General features: G+C 35.7%; 1 protein-coding gene across 2 annotated transcripts in view; it reads right to left on the bottom strand.

Moving 5' to 3' along the window:
* LOC136038774 (protein alan shepard-like) overlaps positions 1-24453 on the bottom strand; it is a 92917-nt gene that overhangs the window by 59680 nt on the left and 8784 nt on the right. For both annotated transcript variants that reach the window (XR_010620298.1, XM_065722146.1), the window contains exons 2-5: positions 19395-19558; positions 14526-14728; positions 4618-5083; positions 502-675 (exon numbers count right to left, since the gene is read on the bottom strand). Coding sequence is in view for 1 of the 2 variants with exons in the window: in XM_065722146.1 (XP_065578218.1) it covers positions 502-675; positions 4618-5083; positions 14526-14728; positions 19395-19517 (966 nt within the window). In the remaining variant the exon portion in view is untranslated. The remainder of the gene's footprint in view (positions 1-501; positions 676-4617; positions 5084-14525; positions 14729-19394; positions 19559-24453) is intronic.

Genomic DNA, 24453 nt, shown 5'->3' with positions numbered 1-24453 from the left:
CATCTAGTCCCCAAGGAGAATTCACAAATGTGCACTTTGACTATGAGGCGGTCAGCCGACGCTGAGGATAGCAAAACCATTTCTATTATTTTATGGGATTGATTAAAAAAAGCATGGCCGTAAATAAAAAAAAGAGACTTTAGGTGTTATTTACCCCTATAAGGTACTAGGCTTTACTTGCATGTTGGTTACTAGACATATAAAAGCAAAGTCACACATGGTTAGAAATTCATTGAATTTGTTAATTGTTACTCTTTTTTAATAGAAAGGTGAATAAACAGATAAAATCATTCAACCACTAAAACAAGAAAAAAAATGCAATTACGTCATCATGTTCCCCCGCAAGGCTCTGCAGCAGGGACTGCAAGGAGAAAAAGAAACATAAATAAGCCCAAAACACATTAAAGAAAGAAAAATGATGAACTACCACTCATGAGTCATATCCAAAGAGAAAAATTAATTTGGCTCAAGAGCAGCTCATTTTTGGATAAAAGGACCTACCTCAACCCCAGCACCAGAATGAGGCATAATATAACTGGGTGATACACCCCAAGGTGCGCCAGCCATAGGATAGCCGGGCATTTGGCTGTATCGGCCATATGAAGGAACTGTGGGCAGCATTCCAGCATTCAATCCATTTGGAGTAACGCTTGGAGTGTCATACAAGGACAAGGACTAAAATAAAAAAAAACAGTTCTTAGTACAGTTGACTTTATAAAGATGTATTGGATAAAATACTTAAAATGACTAATTCCCTTTGACACAATATTTAATAAATAACTACCTTGGAGGTTATAATAGCCCAGGCTCCTTCCAAATGCCATCCCTGCATGCAGTTCTTAGTATTTGTAAGCCTAAAAACATGGCGGGAGGGTAACTTTGACATATATTTAAAGTATAATTTAGTATCTCTATAATTTTACGAGAAAATAAAATCCAAGGAAACGCAACTTCTTTCAAAAGCCTTACATATTGCATAACAACATTATTTATTGCATTTTCAGAATGCCTAAACATAATTTATAACGTTCAAGTTTCAATAGAATATTTTTTCAATATTATTCTTTATAGTTGTTTTTTTCTAACTTTCCCAATTCGTTTGAATAAAATCCTCCAGTAACAAATTAGGTTTACAATATATAGTAAACCTAATCAGGTGTTCGATCCAAGGGGCTGCCCACTTTCCCTTATGTGGTGTTAGATGCGCCACGTGATTCCTCACAGTTCTGCCACGCGGACACAGTCCAAGCAACATTTAGTAAAGCCCCATCACGCTTGACACAGTCCATAATTTTTTGCGCGTTGCCGCCACGCTTGGCAAATGGTTCAGATAAATAATCTAATTGTTATTATCAATTGTTTTATTTTTATTAAAATAAAATAGAGTAACAAATGAAAATAATTAATACATCATTAATTGATTAATAACATAAAAATAAAAGTATTTAAATAAAAAATTCAAAAACAATTATTTAATTTATAATTTGAATATAATTTTTTTTAGAAAATGAACATTTTTAAAATTTGACCTAAAGATCTGTGAGAGACAGGGGGAGGGTGCTAATCAATATTCCTCCCTGGGTGCCAGAACCGTCACTGTCAGTGATGCATCTCTTTTGTTTTGCTAGTGGAATTTATAGAGGCATTTGTAGTAAGCTGTAGGCGTGTAAGACAGGCTAATAGCGAGATAAAACATATATCAGCATATCCGGCTCAAAGACCATCTAAAGTATTTTATGTATTATGGTGAGAAAATGAGACCAATCTGTTCTGCTATAGGTTGTTATTTTATTGTTTTTTTCCATAAAAATCCTTGAATAAAAAAATTTCCCTAAAAGCAACCTTATTTTTGTTAACCTTGAATTAAACTTTGAAAGATGATGTGAGCTACATCCAGTTGTTTTTGGGACCAATATTTTGTTTTGAAGGATGTCCTAGTTCTCCTAGAACTGCTAGTTCTCCTAAAACATATCTCATCCTAATAGCATATTTAATTTGTATAATCATAGTCCTTTAAAATTTGCCAAGGGGCCATGCAGTCCCTTTGTAATTTGGAATTTACGTACTTAAGTAATATAGTGACCACACCTTGTTCTTGATCTGTACTGAAACCGGTTAAAATTTCTGCACCAGGGACAAGTGCCTCCTTTGTCCTTCCCCTAACATCGTCTCTGGCCGCTGCTACCCATGCAAAAAATGCGGTTTTCCCTGGTTCGGGAGCTAAGAGCCTTCATTTTTGGCTTTTTGACCACTGAGATTTTGATCGTGTTTTAATCCGCCGTCGGTTTTTATGGCACTTGGTATTAACCAAGTGACATATAGCAGTCGCCAATTCTGTCGGTCTGTCTGTCTGTCGGTCCCGGTTTTGCTACTTTAGGCACTTCCAGGTAAGCTAGGACGATGAAATTTGGCAGGCGTATCAGGGACCGGACCAGATTAAATTAGAAATAGTCGTTTTCCCGATTTGACCATCTGGGGGGGGAGTGGGGGCCCGGTTAATTCGCAAAAAATAGAAAAAATGAAGTATTTTTAACTTATCAGCGGGTATTTGGATCTTAATGAAATTTGATGTTTGGAATGATATTGTGTCTTAGAGCTCTTATTTTAAATCCCGACCGGAGCTGATGACATTGGGGGGGAGTTGGAGGGGGAAAACCTAAAGTCCTGGTTTTGCTACTTTAGGCACTTCCAGGTAAGCTAGGACGATGAAATTTGGCAAGCGTATCAGGGACCGGACCAGATTAAATTAGAAATAGTCGTTTTCCCGATTTGACCATCTGGGGGGGGAGTAGGGGCCGGTTAATTCGGAAAAATAGAAAAAATGAAGTATTTTTAACTTATGAGCGGGTGATTGGATCTTAATGAAATTTGATGTTTGGAATGATATTGTGTCTCAGAGCTCTTATTTTAAATCCCGACTGGGTCTGATGACATTGGGGGGGAGAAACCTAAAATCTTGGAAAACACTTAGAGTAGAGGGATCGGGATGAAACTTGATGGGAAAAATTAGCGCAAGTCCCAGATACATGATTGACATAATCGGAACTTATTTGTTCTCTTTGGGGTAGTTGGGGGGGGGGGAGTAAGTCTTAAAAATTAGAAAAATGAGGTATTTTCAACTTACGAACGGGTGATCAGATCTCAATGAAATTTGATGTTTAGAAGGATATCGTGTCTTAGAGCTCTTATTTTAAATCCCGACCAGTTCTGGTGATGGGGGCGGGGAGTTGGGAGGGGGAACCTAAAAATTGGAAAACACTTAGTGGAGGGATCGGGATGAAACATGGTGGGAAAAATAAACACAAGTCCTAGATAGATGATTGACATAAACGGAACGGATCCACTCTCTTTTGGGTAGTTGGGGGGGGGGGGGGGTTAATTCTGAAAAATTAGAAAAAATGAGGTATTTTTAACTTACGAACGGGTGATTGGATCTCCATGAAATTTGATTTTTAGAAGGATATCGTGGCTCAAAGCTCTTATTTTAAATCCTGACCAGATCTGGTGACATTGGGGGAAGTTTGGGGTGGGGAGACCTAAAATGATGGGAAACGCTTAGATTGGAGGGATTGGGATGAAACTTGGTTGGAAAAATAAGCAAAAGTCTTGCATACGTAATTTACATAATTGGAACGGATCCGCTCAATTGCGGGGGGGGGGGGGGTAATTCTGAAAAATAAGAAAAATAACGTATTTTTAACTTACGAAGGAGTGATCGGATCTTCATGAAACTTCATATTTAGAAGGACCTCGTAACTCTGATATCTTATTTTAAATCTCAACCGGATCAAACGTAATTGGGGGGGGGGCAGTTGGGGGGACCGGAAATCTTAGAAAATACTTAAAACGGTGAGATCAGGATGAAACTGGATGGGAAGAATAGAAACCTGTCTAAGATACGTGACTGACATAACTGGACCGGATCTGCTCTCTTTGGTGGAATTGGGAGGGGGGAGGTAATTTTGAAAATTGAGGTATTTGTAACTTACGAAAGGGTGACCAGATCTTAATGAAATTTGATATTTAGAAGGATCTTGTGCTATAAAGTTTAACTTTAGGTTCTGACCTTCTAACAAGTGCCAAATGAGCTCTTGGCTCTTGGCTCTTCCGACCTCGTACCATATGAGCTCTCGGCTCTTCCGACCTCGTCCAAATGAGCTCTTGGCTCTTCCGACCTCGTACCATATGAGCTCTCGGCTCTTCCGACCTCGTCACAAGTGCCATATGAGCTCTTAGCTCTTGTTTGGAGTCTTAAAGCTAGTTGAAAAACATATGATTCCTAGATCAGTGGCAAGTAACGATTACTCTCCATTTTAATTGAAAAATAATTTAAAGCTTTCACGTCAATGTTCATTTGAATTAATAAAAAAAAGTATTTTTCTATTTATATCAAAAATAAATTCAAAAAAAATATTCTGGTTACTACAGGCAGTTGTATCCGTTTCTGTAACCATGATCGGTTGATAGAAATCTATTAGAGAAGTCTTTTTAATTTTGGAAGAAAGAACTAGTACCCTTCCGTTCTACAATACATTATTTATGTGTATCTTGAGAGTTTAAAAGCAAGAAAGAAAGAACAAAATAAAAACAAAAGCACTTTTTATTCAGTACACTTACATCAGCATCCCTCCAAAGCCTTTGCTCAGGAGCTCTGTACATCCTCTTCTTATTACCGCCATCTGCAAACTTCACCAACAGCGGCTCAGAGCAGCCCGGGAGCACCTTACCATTAAAACCACCAATAACTTCTTCACATTTCTCTTTCGATTCCATCCTTGCAAAACCAACACCTCTCGACTGAAGTGAAACATCCCTTAATATCCGTGTTGATATTACAGTTCCATACTGGGACAAAAGGCGCTCAATATCGCTTTCAGTAAAGTGCCGCGGGAGATTAGCAATATATAAATTGGTTGGGTCTTGCTCCTGTTGCTTTGCCATCTGTGCTTGAACCCCTTGCTCTTGAAGTGCTTTAACAGCCGTTTCGGCAGCAGATGGCGAATCAAAATCTACGAATCCGTAGCCTTTACACTTGTTTGTGTTCTTATCTAAAATGGCCTTCGTTGAAATTATTTTACCGTACCTAAAAAGACAAATGCTATAGACATCTAGCAGATATCTGAAAATACCAAACACTTTTTTTTCCATTTGTATTTGTTTTTTCCTTTGTATGATAACCAAAGGCGAATTATTAATTTTAACAGGGCATGTGATAACCTCTTGGCAGATTGAGATTAGAACATTTTTATTTAAACTCATATATACATACAATCTCAATCTTAAAAAACAGCAATCATGCTAGTAGTATACTTCAGATTAACCAAAATTTAAATTTAACAGTTAAAAAAAGTTAAACTAAAGCCGTCTTTAACTAATTGATCAAAAAAAGTTTTTCAATTGAAACGAACATTTATCGTAGAAGCTAAGAACAGTAAAACAAAACAAATTGGGTTCACAATCACTCTGAAACAGAGCATTTCAAAAACTGCTGGAAAAGCACAGTCAATGTCAAAAATAGCACTAGTTAATACATCAGAGCGACCGTGGTTTAAAAATGACAAAAATGACCTTGGTTCACGTTAATACTAACACCACCTAGTACAAGGCAATAATTAAGTCACGCTCATAGGGGTTTAGCTGGGGGAGGGGATTTATTTATTGAAAAATTATATGTATTTTGTATTCTTGAGCTTTCTTAAATTTCGTAGTTTCTTTCTGAGAAACGACCAATAATGACGGCTGAGACACATACGTCTTTTCGTTTTGTTGATTGAACTCTAACATTTTCTCAATAAGTTATTCCATTCTTGCATTACCATGTTTCTGGATTTTAACTAGATACAAATAAGAAGAATTTTATTGACCATGGTTAATTTAAATGGTGGCTTGAATATAAATTTAAAACAAAAACTCAAAATTTAATTCCAAACTGAATGAAAAAATTATAAAAAATGCTTTATTTGCAATAAAAATAATAATTTGCAACTAACCTCCGCAACTTCTTTATCCACAAAAACATATTTCACTTTACACAGTAGCATCCGTCCATTCCTTCCTTTCGACACTCATCCTCCCCCGGATAAACCCCCCCATAATTTGTTTAACTTCTTTCAAAAACATAAGTACTTAAGTAAACCCACTACTTGGACTTTCGGCAAGTCCCATTGGAAATAAGCTATTTTTCTTGCAGTATTAGTAGCTATTGCTTCGCTTTTATGAGTGAGGTCAACACTGTTTAAATTATCGTAATTTTGTATGTGTAATAATCCATAACTCAATCTACTTAAGCCTTTCAGTAGATTTTTAAAAATACATCATGACTTTTATTTTTATTTTTTATAAGCATGGTCAGCCAGATAGAGACACATAGGTAGAAATTTAGATCCCGTAGGGGGGGGGGGCTGAATAAACTTGGCATTTCTAAGAGCCCCTGCGTGGGCCCATGTGTATATATTACCTTCAATATAAGGAGGAAAAAATTCCTCCTCTTGTTAAAAGAAAAGAAATACATAGGAGGAAACATACAAAACAAATACTGCACTTATTAGAGGGGGAAGGATACCATTCCTCAACCCTCCCCCACTATATGAATATAACGATAATACACATTAGATGGTCTCATTGGACAGAACTATCTCAAATTTTTTTATCGCTAGATATTAGCTTCTCAGATAAAAGCACAGAAGGAAATGCTTTAGCTTAAATTTTGATACATTCGCGAAACTAGTGGCCCCTGTATCAAATCACGACGAAAACTTGTAGAGCAAAGTAATTCTAAAAAATGAACCAATACATACTGAACAAATCCTTGCGCTATGCTCAAGGCAGTATCCAGACGGGTGGGGTGGTTAGGTGGTTTGACCCCCCTAACTACTTGTCTGACTCGTAAAATCGTTAAAAATGCATAAAACACTTTTTGATGCGTTTTAAGGGTTTTTGTTTTGTAACCCCCCTCCCAAACGAAAACCCTGGACAGGGTCTTGGTTACACTGGTATCACTTCCTCTAACAGGACAAAGTAAGTTCACGTCAGGCCTCGTTAAAGGGCCAAACCCTTGAATTTGGAATTATTACTCATTCACTATTGTATCTAAATTAAGGGGATTACATTATAAGCAAAATAATATGAACAAATCAGAAAATAATCCTGACCTAAATCCAATGATATACCCCAGGCAACTTCAAAAGCTGTGTGGTTAGCGTGGTTAGAGGCATACAGAAAACTTCAATAGATTTAGAGGGAAATTACAATATTACGTTTTTTTGTGCGGATTCTATTTTGAAAAATGGTTTATTATTGGTCTAATCATGTTTAAGAATTTGCTTCTATTCACATCAGAAGCATATCATTACAGCAAGCAAAGAACCAGATTCCCCCCCCACTCACTTTTCAATATTATTTGTAGGGCCACTTGACCGAGCCGGATACAGTGCTCAATCAGCACTGATTTCTTTAAATTATATATATTTAAAATATATATATATATATATATATATATACATGTATAAGTTAAACATATTTGATAAAAATTTTGGTGGTCTTAGCACCCTACATAGTGGTCGTGGATTTAGGCCATTACCGAGGTCACTCGGCATGCAAGAGGTCGTAAAAACGAGAAAAAAATATCAAATTTTGCGTTTTATTGCGTTGGAAAATTTCACCTGAATTTCTGGTGTCGACTATTTTCCGAGCAAATAAAAGTGGGAGTCATTATTTACTAGTAAGCCGACACCAATGCGCTGTATAAAAAAAAACAGTGTGGGTGAACTGAAAAAATACTACTACTACTACTTAGCATCTTACCGCAGCACGCAGATGCATAAGGCCAACACAGTTATGCCCGCTCCTCCTCCAACCCAACATATTCAAAGTCTTCCTCTTTACGCCTTCACAACAAGTTCCAACTTCCCTCCATTGAGTCATTCCTTATGACCTCCCTCCACCCATTCTGGGCCGACCTGCTTTTCATTAGATGATTAGCCGAAAAAGACTAAAAATAAGCTGTATTATTTAAACTAGAAGCAAGAAAACTGGTGTAGCATAGTTTTGGTACCCTAAGGACGGATTTAGGCTAAAAGAAATCCAAAAAATATATCGTCCGTTCAAACAACGTCAGTTCTACGTTGATACGATTCTAGTCTAGAAAACGCTAAACGCTGATCGATTATAATCTAGTTTCTTGGGCCATGGAGACTTCTAATTTTCATGTAGAGGGAACGAACTTTAAAAGTTGAAATTTCTAAGAAAATGCAAAATAAGTAAATCTCACAGATCCATTAGCACGGCATTTATAGTATTATTTCTATCATTACCATATGAGGAAGTAAGGTTAATGGGTGAGAATTCCCAATTAAAATTTCAAGTGCGCGAAACCTGTGTAATTAAACACGAAAATTTTAAAATGAGATTATGTACTGTTTTGACTGCTTATACTACTATATAAGTTCCCCCTCTCCCATTTTCTATCCATTCCCAATCTATATTATCATTCAATAGTACCTGGAACTGTCAATACCCATTTTGTGGTGCAATGCACACGATTATTCTAACATTCTCTAAGTTTGAAACTCAAATTTTACACTCTTACTTTTTCAATAGTCCACAACACTTCAAACACTAAAAACGAACTGATATCCCTTATCCCATGAGTGAAACAAGGCTATTTTGTTCAGCCGAAAAAGCATATCAATTAGTTACGGTAAGCTAATTATTCAAATGACCTTCTTTGAGACCATTCGGTGAAAAAAGTTTCCATTTGTCATAGTCGGGTACACATCTGCGAAACAGTTCAAAATGCCGACCAATAAAAAGGCAATATAACAGCTTGAATTCCAAGCAAATACAACCTCTTATGGACAACCCATTAATTAGAGTATATAGTTTAGTTACTTGCTATTTATTAGCAAAAAGCCAAAATTAGAGAGAGGGACAAAACAATTTTGAAAGACAGTGAAGAGCCAAGTATCTTCAACATTTTTTATCAACAGGACTGAAGCCACTGGCGAATCTGGGGGGACCCTGGCACCCTCTTTCTCTTTTTTTCACTCTTTTTAGAGTAAATTTAGTCAATTATTGGCACCTTTGTCACGTTACTCCCCCCAGGACTTTGCTCATTGGCACCCTTGTCACAATAGGGCTTCCTCAAAGATTTTGCTCTAGATCCGCCCTTGGATGAAGCTGAAAACAAATTAGCATGAAATGACACTACAATCTCATTATAATGCATCTTTTACATGATGACCCGAAGAATGTAAAACTACTCCCAATCACCCCTCCCCTTCGCACCAAAAATTATTTCATTCGCACCTACTTAAAAGTTATTCATTTTAATAGATATATTTTGATTTGGTGTATCTTATGTTAATAAATGAGTTTTACTTCAAATCAAAAACCTTATAAAGCCTACCCAGCATTTCTTAAAACCCTCGATTATATGAAAAAAAAAATTACGTTTCCTGGAAGACCTGAAAATGTTCAATAACATGTTTATACTATTAAATGTTCCTTCTGAGCCAAACGATTAATAAACAAAAAATTATTAATTTCGCCACCAAAGGCACCGAAAATCCAGAGAAATTAAAAGAACATATTAAAATATAGATGAGACAAAAGTATTTTCGTAAGAATAACACTGGAAATATTCTTTTAGGAATAAAAGGTTTTAAAGGCACCCAAACACGAAAAATTAAGATTAAAAAGAATGAACAAAAGACGTCTATATAAGGACCAAAGATTTATAACCAGAATAGATATAATATAAAACAGAAAAATCCTCACAATCAAGGCCGTGTCCAGGATTTTTGTTCGGGGGGAGGGGTCTACAAAAAACATCAAAAATGTGATTCTTGTGCGTTTTATTACGTTTTTACGAATCGCACAAGCATTTAGGGAGGATGGGGGTTCAAATACCCTACCCATGGATACGGCCTTGATCACAAAATCCGAGCAGACAAACAGCCACCGTGCGTTTGACAAGAATGGCGGAAATAATAGTAATCAATCAGCCACTTAAGACTTTAGCCACTTTCAAGCCCTTTAGAAAATCTCAAAAGGTGTAAATTCGATATTGATTTACCAATTGAGTTAGTTTGTAGTTACGATGACAGTAAATAATGGTTGTAAGTTTTATTTTACTTTCTATGCTAGGTTTGCTGAGGACGACTTTTGCATATAGAGCCGATATATTTTAAAGGTTTAAGCAAATCTCATTGTCTTGAGGTAGATTCCTTGTTGTTTTTAGCACTAACGCAATTTAGTTGTTGCAATTTAATTTAGCAATTAGTTGTTTTTAGTACTATGCAATAGATGAAAAAAATAGCTTTAACTAAGTACATACTCAAGTTCATGTATGTCGTTCTTAAAGCGATTAAACAAGAAAACAAGTTTTTTAACTGAAAGTAAGGAACGACATTAAAACTTAAAAAGAACAGAAATTATTCCGTATATGAAAGGAGATATCCCCTCCTCAACGCCTCGCTCTTTACACTAAAGTTTCACTTTGTCATAACTCTACTTTTTAAACAATAAAAACGGTAAAGAGGGAGGCGTTGAGGAGCGGACAGCCCCTTTCATAAACGGAATAATTTCTGTTCGTTTTAAGCTTTATTGTCACTCCTTACTTTCAGTTTAAAAAAATTCTTTTTATTTAATTTCTGAACGTATTTCGGCGAATGCAGGTTCAATTTGGCTCACTGTACATGCAATATTAAAACGAAATTTGCATACAAATTTTGGCAGATTTATTCCGGATACGAAGGATTGCCCCCAACCCCTCAATACCTTGCTCTTTACGCTGAAGCTGTTAGCACTTTCAAAAGAGCTTCCCATTCTGATTAAACGACCCCCGTGTTTCAATTTTAGTAAACAGTCAAACTTTAGCACAAACAGCAAGGTATTGAGGAAGGAGCAACACATTATATAGAATGAATGACTGTATTTAAAGCCATTTTTCAGGCCGTATACATACATATATAACAACAAACAAACTAAAATATGTAACAATCAACTTTCGAATAACAAGACCCTTCCGGACAAAATTCGCCACTGCTACTATATTTATTTTCGACGTCGACTTCAAAGTTCCAAGAAGGGGCTCACGACCACCCACCCTAAGAAAGCTCCCTCTTAGCTCATTTAGCCCCTGACACCTGAAAAGAAAATGGTCTAGCCCATCAAGATCACCGCAAATTGGGCAAGTATACCACATTTCCGGGTGGCACTTATTTTTTCAAATACTGTGAAGATGGAGACAATTTGCTCGCACCTGCATCCAAGACATCAGGGATTCTTTTGGAATCCCTAACTTAAAATATAGCTCTTCACCATACTTTTCTTTCACCTTATAGTAAGAACTTAAGCTTTCCGACTGGCTAAGGTCATTCCACCATTACTGAATTCCTTGGTCTTCCAGCCTTGTTTGGATCTCTGACAGAAAGGCTTTTTGATCTGAGATTGGACCCTCTCCTCCATTCCATGCATACGATAGACCTGTGCTGTCCAGTAGTTTTTTGACATGGAAGGGCCATGACGATTTTTGTCCCAGGGTAAGTAATTCATCATACGCTGCTCTGATGAGTCTTGAGGAGGGACATTGCAGTATTTTCAGCCAAAACTTAATTAATTGGATCTGTCTATGTTTTCTCATGGAGAAAAGTCCCAAATCTCCCTTGACGAAAAGTGTGTGAGTTGTGGCGTGCAGACCTAGCATTCGTTTATAATATTGTAGATGTAGAGTTTCTAATGAATTTGCCACTTCTAGGCCCCATACTTCCCCTCCATAGTGGAGGATTATTAGTGGAGGATCCATAGTGGAGAAATTATATGACATAATTTCTGTTCATTTTTCAAATAGTGCCGGTAAATCTGGCTCACCCTCTATGAAATATACCCATCCCCCTCACGGAAAACTCCTCCATTGAAATTCCCTCCAACAAAACGTGCATCCACCCCCCATTAAATTCCCTCCAGACAGTTTCAACCTCGCTGGGAATCCCCTCCCTGTAAAATTGCTTGTGGAAGATTCACCCTGAAAAATTATCCTTAGCATTCTTTCATTTGAATAAGACTTTAACCTCTAATCGGTTTCTCGACCTCTCCAGAAATGCCCCCTCCCGTGAAAATTATTTCCCAGAAAACAAAAGACGCCAAAAAAAAGGCCCCCGGATAATTCCACCGGAACATCTCCACATAAAAAAAATTGGCAAAGTGAATGTAAGATAATTAAGAGGAATTTCGCATAGCAATTCTCTAAAAATCCCCCAGAGTAACATTTCCCCAGAACTTTCCTCCGCAAGGAAGGTTCTCCTTACAGAAATCCACCCCAAGCACAGCTCCCCCTCCCGAAAAACAGCTGTTTACTTCCCAATAACAAATACTAAAGTTCAGAACTTGCAACTCTTCTCCCAGAGACTGGGGGGGGGGTCATTTTAAAGCTAAAGACATAGTAATTAGATTTCTTAACTATGCTCATCAAAATTGATATCTCAAAATCTTATCAGGTGACTTTCGAAGAAAATGAGCAGAGGAGGGTTCTAGTTGCCCTCCAATTTTTCGGTCACTGAAAACAGGCATTAGAATATTTAATTTCCGTTCGAATGAGCCCTCTAGTTATATTCTAGGACCATTGGGCCGAAACGATCACCCCTGAGAAAAAAAACAAATAAACACGCATCCGTGATCTTTCTTCTGGCAGAAAATATACAAATTACACATTTTTGCAGATAGGGAAGCTTGAAACCTCGACAGAAGGGTTCTCTGATACGCTGAGTCTGATGGTGCGATTTTCATTAAGATGCTATGACTTCTAGGAGATATTTGCCCCTTTTTTCAAAAAAAGGCAAATATTCTCAGGTTCATAACTTTTGATAGGTAGTACTAAACTTCATCAAACTTATATTTTTGGAATTGATATAAAAATCCGATACTATTGATCTAACTATTGGTATCATAATTCTGTTTTTTTTTGTTTTGTTTTTTCAGAGTTTTGGCTACTATTGAGCCGGGTCATTCCTTACTTACAGTTCGTTACGGCGAACTGATTGATACGGAAGCTTAAAATCATTTTGCTAGCCTGAGCACCGGCTGACCGTCACAAAGATAAAGGAGCCAAATTGCGAATTCTCTCAGGGCAGCCATCATCGAGAGCTGTCGAGAATTGGTGATATGACTGTGAAATTTACTGAAAAGACAATGAAATTTTATGTCCCTTTTGTCGGCGAGACTGTCAATCGAAACGGGCGGCATCATTAGGAATTCCCAAAGCAGTCAAATTACTCAAATGATAATTCCTTTGAGCTGATTTTTAGCGGTATATTTTTGCTGGCGCGTATGCTAAAAAAGACTTAGGGACATCACTTTCTTGAGCTACAAAAATAAAATTCTGCTCTATTTAATCGAAAAAACAGGATCCCCACTTTCTGATGAAGCAAGTTCAATTAAACTGAATATCTCTATCTCCGGAGCAAAACCGGAAAAGTGAAATGATTTTTATTAAAATTTCTAGGAATGTAGGAGTCGACTTTTAGTTTCCTTTCACTTATTCAGATCTCTTACAAGCTTCACAAGTTATGACAAGACGGCCATATAAATTCCAAATAATTTGGCCACACAAACTAAAAAAGTATACAGTTGAGGAGGCAGAGATCCCTTATAGTAGAGCATCCCTTTAAGGTTTGTCGGAAAAGCGTGATTCACACACTGCATATTTTTTACATTCCAAACAAACCCACAGAACATCTTTGTAGTATGGCTATTTCTTGTTATAGTGAATGATACCCTAAAATTTTTCCCCATTCATTGATACATAAACATTTGCTGATAAATCATGAAACCAATGCCAAATTTCCCCCCATAAAAGAATATACTTAATTGAAACAAAAAAAATTGCAAAATGCTAAAACTTTTAATAGTACAGTGAATTTCTGAATATTTTTTAAAATAAATTTTTATAATTATAATATATTTAATTATAATATAATAGTTATAATTAATACATTGACTAATATTATTAATATATATATATATATATATATATATATATATATATATATATATATATATATATATATATATATATATATATATACATATATATATATATATATATATATATATATATATATATATATATATATATATATATATATATATATATATATATATATATATATATATATATATATATATATATATATATTACCGTTTTATGGCATTTCCAGCAAAGAAATAACGGAAAAGATCAAAACTGCCCCCTAGATTTTTAAAAAGTCATTACTCTCCCCCGAGCTTTTCGGGAGCTGAAGCCTCTAGTGCTGCAAAAAAAAATTATTTATGACCATAAAGAGCTCGCGAAAAACACCTGCTGTCTGCAGTCCATTACAACGTCTATGGCAAGGATTGGTCGGTCCAATCACGAAGGAATTGAATTCACATAATTTTTTATAACTTTTTTTTTTAATCTATAACAGACTGATTTTAATGTATCTCGGGAATGTCGGGAATCAGCCAACGAAAAAAATAAATCTTACTTGCTGCACAGAAGGCTCAAATCATTGTCTGTAGTATTTTGCGATAATCCTCTAATATACAGGTTAGTTTTTGACAATTTTTCTCCATCTATTCTATCTTGACTTTTATTGGAACCCATGCCACTCGAAGGATAAGAGTTGCCACCAGCACTGCTACTGCTTGTCGCTGTGTTGGATGGTGAAGTGGCAGTGAAAGGATTCACCTGCAAAACAAAACCAATTGTGCAAATTGAGTCAATAGGCTACGAATATGGGAATAAGTATAATCGGAGATTTAAATTAGAGGACAGGCATGTAGATCAGGTAGATCAGTTCACAGGAGCAGCTGAGTTGCTTCTGTGTTGTGCTATAAGTATCTCTTTGTATTAAATATTATGCCTGAACCTGAACCTGTATTTTGCTTTTACTCTCTGTTGATTTTAAACTCTTCCATTTTTAAGTTGGTATCAGGATTGTATCAAAGATTTTTTTCAGGGGGGAGTGGTACAAAATAATTTTAAAAAAGGTTCAAAAATTTGTTCGAATTCATTTTTGTTATATTTTCACGAGTCGGACGAACATTGTTCTCTTGGGGGAGGGGGGGGGGAAACAGAACCTCCTGGATGCGGCCTTGGCTGTTATCGATTAAGTTGTTTCCTTTTCCAATGAAGAGGAGTCCTTGGTGCATACATGTGGAATATTCAAACGCTTGTTTTCTTCTCTCGCTTGGCCATAGAACAAAGCCGAATCAAAGGGGAATTGCCGGGTTTTGAACCCCCCCCCCCCTCCCCCCCAAAAAAAAATTGTCTGACGTGTAAAAAACGTAACAAATATACAGATGCACCATTTTGATGTATTTGTTGTAACACAGCCCCTCTCCCCCCAGCAAAAATCCTGGATACGCACTCTCCAGAGGCCCATGGTTTTCAAAATTTTCTTCTTTGGTTTTTCCATGTTAGGTTAATTCGGCTTTAGATCTTTAATTCGTCAAAAGAAATTCTTCTTTAGGTAGGGTATATACACTTTAAATTTTTGAGGGGTTGATAACCACGGCTCTTATTAGACAGCAAGGAAACAAAGAGCTTCCGCAAATGTTTTGTCGGCGAAACCGACAAAAGGCTGTTGCGACACTTAAGTTACATAAGCAACATAAATCTAATTTATTCTGGTGTTGTTTTCTTTCTTGCAATCTAAACTTTATTTTAATAATATGTGAAATTATTATGTAAACTATATGTTGACAACCATTTCATGCAAAATTCTTTTCATATCTATTTACGTTCCAGCATTTCCTATTATACTTGCAAACATTTACATATAAAGAATAAATAATCTTTTGAAATGGTATCCTGTTCCCTCGACTTTAAAATAACAATTAACCAACATCTGAACCTTACCTTTACGCCCAGACATCAGAAGCGTCGATCGAAACTAGACACCTCCCTCCTTGTACCCCTAGCCATGGAGTTACCCAAAATAACAAAAACAAGCTTTAGTTTTCATGAAGGGGGCGAAGTTAGATTCTTGAATAGCGTGGCGGAAGAGAAGTTTGAGAGGGAATAAAGAAAAGGATTTTCAACCGAAAAAATGACTTTTACTATTTCACATGACTTTCCCTGCTGAATTCAAGGTCGTATCTAAGGGTTAATGGGTTAGGACCCCTCTCTCCCGAAATGTATGTCTGACTCGTGAAAACGTGATAAAAATACATTTTTGATGCGTTTTCCTGGACAGGGCCTTGACCCACTTATATGGGTAATTGTATATAACGTAGTTTTCCAGAAAACCACGTTTTTTAGAATTGGCATGGCAAATTCCTTCACGAATAACTTTTTTCTATGCATAAATATATGCACAAAATCGTAACAGTTATTTCTTCACAAGGTCGCAAAACAAGTGCCAAATTGAAGTGAAAGGAGAGTTGAGTGACCGCTGACACGAATTTGTTCTGCCTTCAGGTTCTTTGCTTTTCTTTTAAAATAGATTCAGCTAAATAATCGCTCCTTATTACTTTGGTTTCGGGTAATGAATTTGGTACTCTTATATAGTTTTTATAAAGAACTCGGTGGCGTACTTTTTGTTTCACAGCCTTCAAGACAGAGTTGCCACTCCCATTGATTTATTACTATCTCTAGGAATTTTTGTATATTGCCTAAAATAAAAAAAGCCCTAAATCAGCATATAAATCACTAGATTATTGAAGAAAATCACTAAATCGACAAAAAAATCCGTAAAAAGTAATAATTTTTTACCGGGTGGCAGCCCTGCCTTCAAGTGCATCTTTTTCTTTGAGGAAAAAAAAAAAAAAAAAAAAAAAAAAAAAAAAAAAAAAACAACAAACTAGTGAACAGCTTCACGTGCAAATCTCCATTTGATTGTCAACTTGATTTTGTGAAAAGCAAATTTTGAAGAACTGCAAATGATTTTTAGGACTCAGCCCTTTCAAACTCGCTACCACCTCTTAATATAAAGCATTTGAGCCAGTAATAAAAAATAAAATATATTAAATAAAAGAAAAATAAAAAAAATATATTAAATAAAAAAAAATATATTAAATAAAAAAAAATATATTAAATAAAAAAAAATATATTAAATAAAAAAAAGTAATAAAAAACATAATATAAAAGGATTTGAGCCATTATTCCAGGACAGTGGTGCTAATTAACAAAAGGACAAACAATGAAAGGGGGGAGAGGAAAGGTGAAAATAGAAAAAATCTAAGATTAAAGATTTAAGAAGGTAATTTTCCCCTCCAAATTGTCACTCATGTTCAAACCTCCTTTTCATTTCTCCAAGAGGTTTATCACCACATAGCAAATTAGGCCCAGACTCGAGAGACGGACTTTCGAGGACTCTTAATCATTCTAAAAGCCATGGGTAAAGATGAAAGCTACAGTACAAGAAAAAATTTCAATATTAGGGTCGGCGGAAAACGGAACTAGTTTTGTCAGAGCAGACTTTTAGGAGAGACAAAGCTTTCCTAAAACTCTACCTATTTCCATAACTAATGTTCGAAATTCTTAGGGCGAAAATGAAACCGCTTAAGAAACTCATCTTAATAAAATAACAAATTCCTGACGGGTCAAATATTGCAAAAAAAAAGTGTGCGACTTTAGATCTGAAGCCAACCCTTAACACCCATAAACGACAATGTGCACACAGAAAATTGAATAAGTGGGTAGGTTTTAACCTAGGAATGCTCCAGGCGTTTACACATAAATATAACCTTTAAATTCGACCACAAATTTACTCTAAATTTTGGATATTTCACTTTTGATAGACTTTTTGAAAAGAACATTTTATAAGATACTGGAACATACACCCACTTCTCCCCTCTGTGAGGTTACGATCTTTGCCAATCAATGAGGTATGATCATTGCCAACCAATTTTTTTAATATAATACAAGGTTTGATGATGACACATTAGGTTAGACTAGGTTGGGTTTGGTTAGACGGGGTTAGGTTGATTTAGGTTAGCTTAAGTTAGGTTTTTAACCCATTTCTGATATTTAGGACCAATTCTAACCTAGCATAATCTAACTGAACCTAACCTAAACTAACATAATCTAACCTAACTTTAACTTTTACCACAATAGGTTGCATAAGACTGATAAAGCTGACTCGCAAAGCTAATTGAATCGAAGAAGAGAAAAAAGAATTTCGAGTATTCGCCTGTGAATGCCGACATTAACTAGATTATTTATATATATATATATATATATATATTGGAGGGGGCGATGAAATTCTTCACAAACCCCTTAAAAATATGACTCTCATGCATGTATACCATGCACTTCAATGAAAAGAACAATTTTTAAAGTTGAGCGGAAACATTTACTAAAAGTGCATCTGGCCATCATCGAAAGTTGTCAAGAGTTTCTGGGTTCACTAAAAATATTGACAAACTACATTTGAATATCACTTTCCTATTGTCGGCGATTTTGTCAATCAAAGCGGGTGGCACCACAGGGAGCTCACAAAGCAGCCAAATTATTCAATGGTAATCCCTTTGAACTGAGTTTTAGCATTTTCCCAGGAAGTAGGCTAGGACATTTTTAGGAACTGACCCGAGGTGGTTTTAGGGGAGGGAGAGAGGAGGCAATTGCCCCGGGTGCAAAAATTTAGGGGAAACAAAGTTTCAAGCAAATAATATGACGATGATAATCATTTTGTAATATTTGAAGTTTTATTTTTATTGAAAAAAAGTAGAGGGCGCAGATAATAACTGAAAATAATTAAAAACAATTGATTAATAAGTTTTTCATTAATTAATAAAATAATTAAATAATAATAATTTAAGTAATCAATGCGGTAATAATTAAATAACTTAAATAATATATCAGAAATAAATTATTCATTGAAAATAATTTTTTTAGCACATGAAAATTTCGTTAAAATTTGACCTGGAAATTTTGTGGGAGACATAGATGACGGCGCAAATCAAGATTTTGTCCCGGGCGCAAGAGAGGTCAGAACCACCCCTAGAACCGATCTTTCCTGAACATTAAAACAAAAATCCATTTAATCAAGAAAAAAATCACTCTGGTGACATTTTATTAAAACTGTCTCAGTCTCAAGCAAAAAAGGCGAGAAATTAAATGGCTTCTCTGAGATTTCCGGGATAGCAGGAGTTGGTGTTCAGTTTCCAATCGTTTATTCAGATCTCTTAACAACGCTTTACAAGTAAAGACAAAACTTTTTAATCTAGACTGATTTTTCAAGGTCACCACATTGCCTTAACGTTAGTGCAGAAAAATTTACTAGAACAATCAGTGCAGTTCAAGATCTACCACAACTAAAGATGGTTTAAACAGAGCATAAAAACAAACAGATAAGGGGTTCGCAAACTAAAATACGCTTGGATTTGAACAATAGAGAAAACCCACTTACGGACTGGGCGTAGCTACTTTGATAGCCAGAGCTGACAACTTGACTAGGGTAGCGATTGCCACCCCCTAGTGACCAGGGGGCGGTCACACCGTTGATGCGATATACCGCTCCTGTTTGACTCATAACGAAGTCAAAATATAAAATAATGGCTACAGCATGTAATCCTAGAAAACAAACAATATTATAATCAACAAGTCTAAAATAATGAAATATCTAAATAAAATAATAAAATAAATACATAATAAAATAAACAAATAAAATATACATAAATGAAAGATAAATAATAAAAATAAAATAATAATAAAAGATCAGTCTAAAATAATTTTTTAGACAACACTGCTTTTCCATTTACGAAAAATTACACGAGAAAAGCGGGTTTAATTCAAATAAAGCAGTGACAAAAAAAACGAACAACACGCTAATTAATAAAAAATCAAAATGTTTCAACTCCAAATGGGGGATTGTTCATCAACGGGGAAAAAAGCAAAAGAAATGGTTGCTTTTCTTTCCTTATTCCTTTCTTTCCCGTAGATACAGGCTCCCGGATGTTGAGTAGACAGATTTTGACTTTTAATGTGTTGTTTGTTTTTTATTCTTTGTCACTGCTATATTCAAATTAAATCCGTTTTTCTCAGTTAATTTCGAAAAAAATTAGTCTAAAACAATAACAACTTGTGAAAAACTTAAGTAAAGGCAACCATTGGAGTGAAAAAAACAACAATCAACAAGAGAATAAAGCTACTAAACTTTTAATAGAGCAGAATTTAGCATCTTTCGGAGGGGAGTGCTCTCCAACCTTCTGCACCAACCATATACCCAAACGAACTACTTGCTTTATGCAGAAAACACGACACATTAATAACAAATTACTAAGTACAAACACATTTTATACGGGGCAATTCCATGACCTTCCCCTTAGAAACGTTCAGATTTCCCGTGAACTTTTTAAACTTTCCGTATCGTTCGTCGATTTTAGTGTTTATGCAAATTTTCAACCTTAAAAAAATAAATTTCTGCATAGATACCTGTTCTACCCTTTACCCCTATTTCTGAATTTTCAGTTGCAATTTCACTTATTGCCATTACATAGATCAATTCAATAATAGGGGTGAGGATAGAACATGTACGTACAAAAAAATAATGTTTTGCTGGGTCTGCAAAAGTTAGCATAATCGCTAGAATCAACTATCTGTACGAAAAAAATTGGGAGAAAATTTTAAAGCGATGGGTATAGATGTACACGTGAATGTCCGCAAATTGGTGAATGTCAACATTCACCATTGAATGTCCGAAATACTTTTTTTTTCTTGGATTTAGTCAGTGTTGCCAGTCAACTTTTTCAATTTAATGCAAGGTTTAATGATTAAAAAAAAAAAGGATAAAGATCCTCCAGAGCCATTGCTGGCGCATAGGGCGTCGAATCGACGTTTCAGTTGCTGGGTGTTTTTACAGGAACAAGTAGCAAGCTTGTCGCCCAACCTTGCTGTGGCGGGGATCGAACCCTGGGCCCCGGATTGCCAAGCAGAGCACCAATCCACTGTGCTACAACAGGTTATTACAGGATAGGTTACAATAGATTAGGTTTGGTGAGGTTAGCTTAGGTTTTCAGTCTATTTCTGACATTTAGAATCAAATTTAAGGTAACCTAATCTAACTTAACTTTTACTATCATAGCTTTCATAATCAGACTGAAAAGGCAAACTCAGTAAGTAAAGCAAATTGAATCCAAGTAGAGAAAAAGGAATTCCTAACTTTCACCGATGAATGTCGACATTAACAATATTTCGGACATTCAGGGTACCATATATTTAAAGCATCTTCTTTCCCCTGCGCGTGCGCCATGTATGAAAATGTTCGCTTGAAATAGATAATCTTTAAGTTGCAATCGCTCTTTGCTGTCACGTAGATCACTTTGATCACATACGGGAGGGAACAGAAAGTGCACGTAACAGCTTTGTTTTGCCCGCCACATTTATTTGGAATAATCTAAATCAGGGCTACCCTCCGAGGGTTTTTTCCCCGAGGCGAAGGGGAGTTACGGAAAGAGCATATGCTCGTGCGCATTGTGCAATGATGAGTAATATTAAATTCAATTTATTTACAACCTGTCAAAACAAAAAGGGGGGCAGATCCCCTAAATTAAGGAGTACAACATAAGGGGAAAAGAAAAGAAAATTTGTACACTGAACAAAATAAGTGGTTTTTACAATCATATGAACATAATCAAAAGATCCATAACATAATGCAATCATAATAGAAAACACATAAGACATATATCACAAGAATCATATCCCAATCATAAGCTCTTAAAAATAGAGAAGACCAATCGTGATTAAGTTTATTGGCGGAAGGCTTAAAATCTTTTATTCTTTTATCAATAATTGTAGATGGGAAGACGAGTTTAGATTTTTTAGGCAAAAAAGAGTTACTTGTCCAAGGGGGCATATGCAAAAGAGATTTAGCAAATTTAAAATAAATCCGGTGAACACGTTTTTATTTGTTTTGTTTTTTTGAAGCAAGAAATATTTGCCAAATAGGAGACAGAGCAAGAAGATGAGGCACAGTTAGATCGCTGTAAAGTTTAGAAAGATGGAAACGACTAAGGTGCGTAAGCTATCCTTGTCTTTTTTTCGAGATTTTAGATGGCAAGCTTAATAGTTTCTTTAATGGAATTTCCAATGTGCATTCCCAGGTAAATAAGGCTTTTAGAGAGGGGGATAAAAATTTAGTAAGTTGGAGGGATTTATCAGAGCATTCTTAGAGGTAAAGGTTGAAACCAAGAGGTAGGTTTTATCCACATTTAAACTTAAACCAATCTACTGATACAGAAAACCTTTGGGAAATATCTCTAAGAATGATAGACTCAAATATTTTAAAAGAAGTGCTAGAAACAGTTTTAGGAAAATAAGATCAGCAATCATCGAGATCTTTTCCCCCTTTTTGGGGTATAGACTTAATCTGGCAAACAAAACTGTTGAGCTTGAGGCACAATACCAGAGGAAATAGACATTTGAAAAAGTAACGAAAGATGCTGCGACAGAAGATTAATATTAGGGTTGGAGCTTCATAGATATCTTAAATGGCATTTATATCAGTTTATTTTCACGTGTTGAAATACCTAGTTTTTTGTACTTTCTAGACCGAGCAATCCGGTAAAATGGAGAAAGGGACAAGATAAAACTAAACCCGCTCCCCGCTAGATACAACCCCAATAATGGTTATCAAGCTTTTTTTTTGTCCCGTAGTCACAAAAACGAGAATTCAGGACATATGCGGCCACTGGAAGAGGCAACCATATAAATTATTGACATACGGGATAGTTAGACATGAAATGCGCCCGAAGTATCGTTACTTAGAAAAAAACGGTTATGCTATGTCTACAGCAATAGAAACAAATGTCCCTAATAATTTACGTAAACTGGTAGATAATACTGACATAGGCGTTTGACAACGCAATTTGGTTGCTGCTCATAAATAACTTACCTACAGAAAAAAAAATCTTCAATGCATTCCTTATACAGGAAATCAAACTTAAAGTTTTTACTTTTATTAAAACACGAAAAATCACCGTAAAAAAAATGTACACAGCTATTTGCCTAAAATACAAACAAATTCCCAAAACCCGGTATGAAAGCAATGTGACGTCACAGTAGTTCCTAAACAATTAAAAAGGTATGCACATAACAGCCCGCCTCTCGCTATCACACGAGAAAATGCTTAATTTTTACCACAAATGATATCAAACAGTTCGTGGTAACGAGTTATAAGTAAGAAGCAACTTGGTTCAACAGTAGCCGAAACTATTAAAAAGGAACTATGATATCAACAGCCATAAAAAGAATCAGCTTATTATGCTGATTCCAAATTTATAAAATTCGTTAAGTTTAGTCAAGTTATCAAAAGTTACGAGCCTGAAAAAAATTTGTTTGGTTTTTGAAATAAGAAGGAAATACCCCCTAAATTTCAAAAATTAAAACTTCCCCTCCTTAACACCTTGCTTTTAACGCTAGTTTGACTTTTTGTCACAATTTTTTAAGAGCGGTTACTGAGAAACAGAAGCCGTTTAATTAGAATAGGAAGCTTTTTTAAAAGAACTAATAGCGTTAGTGCATAAGGTATTGAGGAGGGGGAAACCCTTTACATACGGAGTAATTACTGTTCATTTTTAGTTTTAATGTTGCTCCTTACTATCAGCAAAAAAAACTTCTTTTTTATTTAATTGTAGATAAAGCACAATAATTTCTTGATAAAAATAGAAGTCCCTGTAGGTGTTCATCTCCAAAAATCGCCTCCAACCTATTTGATTAATGTGTTGCGGGGCAACACTGCTGCTCCCACAATTTTATAGTAGCCAATGGGCTGTAAAAAAAGGGTAAAAAGGTAAAGGATACGGGGCAATGGGCTATAGCTTGACAACAGGGATATTTATAAATTCACAAAAAAAAATCCATTATGGTGATGTTGACACAGTTAGAAAAAGATCCCCTGAAATTTGTACAATTTACAGTAATTTTCTAGGGGGGGGGGGGGTAAATAACAATAAATTTTTTGAGTCTTCTAAATAGTATGAACAAGAAGAAAACTGCCCTATCCCAGAAAGTAAACTTCTTAAGAAAGTTACAACATCAGACTCGTTTAAAGCATACAACTATCTATTCAGACTCCAACGTTGAAAACTCTGTATATCTTACAGATTGCTAGGCCAAATTTTGAAAAGGTTACCGTAACCAAGGAATGCCAAATTTGCAATTTCTGTGTTTATTGTAATTTTCAACTTTGAATAAACTTGATCGAAATATTGTGTGCTTGGAAGGCTCGAGCTCAGAAACAGACTGAAACAAGGACGATTGTGACTCAGTTCATAAATGGTAGGAACAGGAGAGGGTGTCAGATCTGTTTCACTTGCATATATACTAATAAGCCAAACTTGATAGAAAGCAAAACACTATGTCGTACATGTGGCTCTTTGAATGCAATTCAACTTCTGATGGAGATATGGTGAGGGAGGGGTCCTAAATTCTTGTCATGGGGACATATATTGGACGGAATTTTTAGATCT

Source organism: Artemia franciscana, chromosome 18 (genome assembly GCF_032884065.1).
Source record: "Artemia franciscana chromosome 18, ASM3288406v1, whole genome shotgun sequence".
NCBI classification, from domain to species: domain Eukaryota; kingdom Metazoa; phylum Arthropoda; class Branchiopoda; order Anostraca; family Artemiidae; genus Artemia; species Artemia franciscana.
This window is presented reverse-complemented; position numbering and strand designations above follow the sequence as displayed.